Source organism: Cebus imitator, unplaced genomic scaffold, assembly GCF_001604975.1.
Source record: "Cebus imitator isolate Cc_AM_T3 unplaced genomic scaffold, Cebus_imitator-1.0 Scaffold148, whole genome shotgun sequence".
NCBI lineage: Eukaryota > Metazoa > Chordata > Mammalia > Primates > Cebidae > Cebus > Cebus imitator.
This window is the reverse complement of record NW_016107463.1, coordinates 1,637,004-1,643,275: the sequence shown is the minus strand read 5'-3', so window position 1 is coordinate 1,643,275 and position 6,272 is coordinate 1,637,004. Positions and strand designations below refer to the sequence as shown.

Sequence of the window (6,272 nt, the reverse complement as noted above, 5' to 3'; positions counted from 1 at the left end):
AAAAAAAAAAAAAAAGATTGTATCCTTAAAGAACTTTCATAGCATCTGGGTTTGTATTAAAAAAATGGGAATGAAAAGAAACGCCTCTTTAATATTTTAATATAATCTTTATTAACAGCATCTGGCACGTATTTATAAAACTGGCTAAGAGCTGAATCTAAATTACCCAAATTTAAAGAAGATTTAGAAAAAGCCCAAATGATTCATTTTAAGTATGAACTGCCTTATACTGTTCACTCTAATCTGATGAACAATATTATTATCTGAAAATTTAAACAAGCAATTAATATTGACCTCATTGGGATGTTTTTAATATGACTTATCCAAAGCTTACATGTTAATACCATATGCAGTTTAAAACATTGGCAATAAGCATATGTTATCAATAAAGGTGACAATTATTTCATGACAGAGGGAATATATTAATATAATAGCTAATATGATATTTCATTAACAAACTTTTTTTTTTCCTGTATTGTCTATTTTTAACCTGACATTCTCTCATGGGTACAGACCCCCTTCCCTTCCAATATCAGCAAATTGGGTTTTGGGAGATACTGGAATTAAGCTAAAACAACTTTATAATTGTCTTACAAACAGCTTCAAAAGTATCATCTTAAAAATATTTTTCTTGATATTTATCCATATAAAACCAATGCAACTTCATAATTTGATGCAAGTGGCAACTACACAATGAAACATGATTCCTTTTAGGAATATATTCTGCACTTGTGCTTTTAAATAAATGTTAGAGTTTTAATGTTCTACTAACAAACATTAAGAAAATAATGTCTTTTATAGTTCAGCATTTTCCTCATTAAATTAGAAGCCTTTTTTAAAATGTAAAATTTCAAATGTATACAAAAGAAACTAGTGTAACAAAATCCCATGTACCCATCACTCGATTTTAACCATCATTAACATTTTGCAAACTTTAGCCTAATTACATTTTAAAACTTTCTACTTCAAACAGGTTTCAGAAAGTTGAAATGCGTCCTTTAATTTACTCCTTTCAGTAACTACTGCTTTTTAAAACCGTTTTCACTTTATTATTTTTACATCTGTTTAAAAGGTGCATTTCTATGTTAACCTTTCGATTTCCCTAATTAAAAAATTTCTGCAACTTTATAAACAAAGATATACTAAAGAATATAGAGCTTAACAGAATTAGCACCATCTTCTTATGTTTAGAGTCAATAGGGCAAAGATGCTTAACTTTAACAAACTCTATGCATTACTGTCTATCAAATTATATACGCACTAGCTGTTTCCAACGCCATCACCATCTGGAGACCGGGTATAAGTAATCTTGAACTCTATATCAGGTACAAGTTGCATAGCCCTACGATAAAACTTGATGGCTAAAAGAAGAAATAAAGCTAAATTAGCTATGACCACACATTTTTGTCATTTCCTTTGATTACCCTTAACTGTGGTTTAATTTGGTAACTTTCTTCACAAACAGCCAAGTTCTGTTTTTCTACATGCAACAGTAGTTCAGTGACACAAAATTATTTCCAAACCTTACTGCTCAGAAAGAACCTTTTCCCTAAACTTAAGATGTTGTATTTTACTCATATATTAGCCCATCTTTTTCCTCACCCTCTCATATATCATGATTTTTAAACAGGTGTCTTTCTTTGGGCTCTGAAGATACAATTGCTATAGCCAACAAAAATACTCTGTCTCTCTTTAAGATAGGGTCTCACTCTGTTGTCCAGGCTGGAGTGCAGCTGGCACGATCTCCGCTCACTGCAGACTCCACCTCCCAGGCTCAAGCAATTCTCCCACCTCAGCCTCCTGAGCAGCTGTGGCTACTGGAATGCGCCGGCCAGCACACTCGGCTAATTTTTAAATTTTTCTTAGAGATAACATCTTGCAATGTTGCCCAAGCTGGTCTATAACTCCTGGGTTCAAACAATCCTCCCACCTCAGCCTGCCAAAGTGCTGAGATTAGAGGTGCGAGCTACCATGCCTGGCCAAAAACACTTGTAAGCAAACTTTTCTAAGACACAGAGTTGAGGAAAATTAAATGCTTCCTACTGGATAGAATAAAGAATAGTTTGTTTTTTTTAACTATCCTTTAAATTTAACTTCCTTTAGCCCACCGCCTCTTATTTAGCTAAGTAACCTTCAAGATTTTTTTTTTTTTTTTTTTTTACAAATCTACTAGTCTAGTACTTTAGAGCTATGATATTCAATAACTCTCCCCACAGAGATACACCAATAGAACTTGGCGCTGTAGAGGCTAGTTCTTTTTTCCTTTGAAGAAGTTTATGATTCAACATATTTCTGCCACATTCTATTATTCTGGATGAATTACCATACACTAAGTGGAGATGTGAATTTCACAAACCAATGAAGGGTGCACAGGGACTTGACCAATTAGGCCTTTCTAAAATCTAAAGAAAAATATCACTAGAAGAAACTTGCACATAAATGCAGTAACTCTAAATATGTTATTTTTGAGGCATTTCCAAATGATTCCAGCACAAAGATTTTTCCTGTGCCTCAACTATTATCTTTACAATCACAAAATGAAAGCGTAATTACAAACTTAACATGGTAAATAGTCCTATCAGTTTATTTATACATTTCTATTGGGTTAATAAAAGACACAAAGCTGACACACATATTACCACATATTTTTGTTGGTAATATGTAAATTATAACTTATAAAGGAAAATACATATTTTTTCCTCAATTCTTTATATTCCCATCATCTGAAGTAATTTTCACCTATAAGAAGAGCATATTTTAAAATGAACAATTTTTAAATATTAATGAATAACTAAAGCTAAATGTAAAAAAAGTGTTATTTTGCTCATCCTACCAATATGATGATGTTTCCCAGCAATATTTTTTGCAAAAAGACAGGTTACATAGAAAAACAATTTCTATTTTTTATTTTTTAAAAAACAATTTCAAATACAGTTGGCCTTCTGTATGCATAGGTTTCACATTCTCTGATTCAATCAACTGCAGATAAAAAATATTTAAAATAAATACAAATTTTAAAAAACAATACAATATAACAACTATTTACATAAGTTATATATAAATATTACACCATTTATATAAGGGACTTAAGCATTTTGGTATTTGCAAAGGGTCCTGGAACCAATTTCCAATGAATACTGAAGGAAGAATATATTAAGAAAACTGATGTTCTATACCAAATATGTTATAATTTAAAAAAATATGGTTAATAACAGCGTTGTTATTCAGAAATGTTATGATGATATGATCCTGTGCTCTGAATTTTTACCTTCATAGAGAGCTCCATTTTGTTCTTCTTCTACTGCTTTTAGGAAGAGTTCTCGAGCCTATAAAAATATAGAGTAAAAATTTTTTAAAACCTGCATTAAAAATTAATATGGATGGCAGGAGGGCGTTTTAAATAAATTGTGTGAAATAATTGGTCATAGGCAAAATAATGAACCTTGATCTAAACCTCATACTTTACATAAATATTAACTTGAATGGATCATGGACTTAAATGTAAAACCCATAAAACTTTTAGAGGAAAAGAAAACAAAGAAAATCTTGGAGACCTAGGACTAGGCAGAGTTCCTGTATTTGACACCAAAAGCACCATTCATAAAAAAAAAAATGGATAAGTGGGATCTCATCAAAATTAAAAATTTTTGCTCTGTGAAATGCCCTGTTAAGAGGATGAAAATATTTACAAGCCACATATTCAATAAAAGACTTGTATATAGAATACAAAAAGAACTTCCAAAACACAACATTAAAAATATTAGCAATCTGGCTGGGCATGGTGGCTTACACATATAATTCCAGCACTTTGGGAGGCTCAGGTCAGCAGATCACTTGAGGCCAGGAGTTTGAGACCAGCCTGGTCAATAAGGTGAAACCTGTCCCTACTAAAAATACAAAAGTTAGCCAGTTGTGGTGGTGCATGCCTGTAGTCCCAGCTACTCTGAAGGCTGAGCCAGGAGAATCACTTGGGAGGCAGAGGTTGCAGTGGGCCAAGATCATGCCACTGCACTTTAGCCTGGGTGACAGAGTGACACTCTCTGTAAAAAAAAAAAAAAAAATGTATACACACACACATGCAATCCAATTAGAAAAGATATCAACAGGTATTTCAGAGAAGAATGTATATTAATAGATAAGTAATAAGCACATGAAAAGATGTTCAACATCATAAGCCATTAGGGAAATGCAAATTAAAATGACAACGAGGGCCAGGCGCGGTGGCTCAAGCCTGTAATCCCAGCACTTGGGGAGGCCGAGGCAGGTGGATCACGAGGTCAAGAGATCGAGACCATCCTGGTCAACATGGTGAAACCCCGTCTCTACTAAAAAACTACAAAAAATTAGCTGGGCATGGTGGCGCGTGCCTGTAATCCCAGCTACTCAGGAGGCTGAGGCAGGAGAATTGCCTGAACCCAGGAGGCAGAGGTTGCGGTGAGCCGAGATCGCGCCATTGCACTCCAGCCTGGGTAACAAGAGCGAAATCCGTCCCCAAAAAATAAATAAATAAATAAATAAAATAAAATGACAATGAGATACCACTATATATCTATATTAATGGCTATTAATAAAATTAAAGGCCAGGTGCAGTGGCTCATGCCTGTAACCCCCTGGCTCACGCCTGTAACCCCAGCACTTTGGGAGGCTGAGGTGGGTGGACTGCTTGAGGTCACGAGTTCAAGACCAGCCTGACCAACATGGTGAAGCCCCATCTCCACTAAAAATACAAAAATTAGCATGGCATACTGGTGGGCACCTGTAATCTCAGCTACTCAAGAGGCTGAGGCAGGAGAATCACTTGAACCCAGGAGGTAAAGGTTGCAGTGAGCTGAGATCATACCATTGCACTACAGCCTGGGCGACAAAGCAAGACTCTGTCTTTAAATAAATAAATAATAAAAAGTAGCAAGACCAAATGCTGATGAGGATGAACTGGGTCACTCATACATTGCTGGTGGGAACTTATAAGATACTCTAGAAAACACTTCGGCAGTTTATTTTAAAAGCAAACATGCACTTACTGTAGAACTTAGCAACCACACTCGGGGTTTCATCCCAGAGAAATGAAAATTATGTTCATGCAAAAATCTGCACACACATTTCGATAGTTCCATTCATAATAGCCAAACACTGGAAACAACACAAATGTCCTTCAACGAACAAATGGTTAAACAAACTGTGGTATATCCATACCATGCAGTACTATGCTGCAATAAAAAGGAAAAAACTACTGATACATAACAACATGGACTGATCTTGAGGGAATCACACTTAGTGAATAAAGCCAATCTCAAAAGGTTACATACTGTATGATGCCACTTACACAACATTCTTGGAATATCAAAATTACAAAATGGAGAACAGATTAGTGATTGCCAGTGGTTAAGAATAGCTAGAGAAAGGGAATATATAACTATAAAACAGTTCTGTATCTTGATTGTGGTGGCGGTGACATGAAGCTACCTTGTAATAAAACTGCACACAACTGTTTATACACATACACACAGACAAGTGCTTGTAAACCCAGGAAATCCAAATAAACTCTCTGGATTGTCTGAATGCCTATTTCCTTGTTTTTGATACTATACTATGGTTATGCAAGTTGTTACCATCAGAGGAGGCTAGATGAAGGGTACATAGGACTTCCCTGAACCTGTGAACCTATAATTACTTAAAAATAAAAAATAAGAGGAGATAGAAGATTTAAGTCATCAGAGTAATGCCAATTATTTAATGACTAATTGACAACACAAACTTGGATCTGATGGTAAAAAGATGGCAGCCTCTGTGGAAAAAGAGAATAAAAAATGAAATGGTATGCTGTGCCTACTCTGTGTAAGTTCCAGAAGAAATGTGAATGTTAGACAGCATTCAAAGCATTTTCAGTGTGAAAATATTTCAAAATTTTCCAGAATAAGGAAATGATTAATGCATTATTGTAAGCTGATTAACTCAAAATATAACAAAATACTGCATGAAATTAAGGCCTCTGGAAAGATGTTAACATGTGAGCAATCTTTTTTTTGGCTCTGTTAATAAATTCAGATATCAATCTTTCAGAGACCACATGAACCCCAGAGGTCTATAAATTAACAAAAAACAGCTCAATGAAGATAGTTTATCTACAGAGAAAAAAGCCATTCAGGAGTAGTGGTACCATCCAAAGTATCTAGAAGAAATTGTGAGAAATATATAAACTAGTATACTAGTGAAATTTTTTTTTTTTTTTTTTTTTTTTTTTTTTTTTTTTTTTTTTTTTTTTTTTTTTTTTT

At 34.3% G+C, this 6,272-nt stretch overlaps 1 protein-coding gene across 1 annotated transcript in view; it reads right to left on the bottom strand.

The window, feature by feature from the left end:
* Nucleotides 1-6,272, bottom strand: part of LOC108314089 (F-box only protein 9-like) — a gene marked incomplete at its 3' end in the record, with an annotated part of 40,687 nt that overhangs the window by 24,395 nt on the left and 10,020 nt on the right. The window contains exons 5-6 of the mRNA XM_037743621.1: nucleotides 3,269-3,326; nucleotides 1,284-1,361 (exon numbers count right to left, since the gene is read on the bottom strand). Of these exons, the coding sequence (XP_037599549.1) occupies nucleotides 1,284-1,361; nucleotides 3,269-3,326 (136 nt within the window). The remainder of the gene's footprint in view (nucleotides 1-1,283; nucleotides 1,362-3,268; nucleotides 3,327-6,272) is intronic.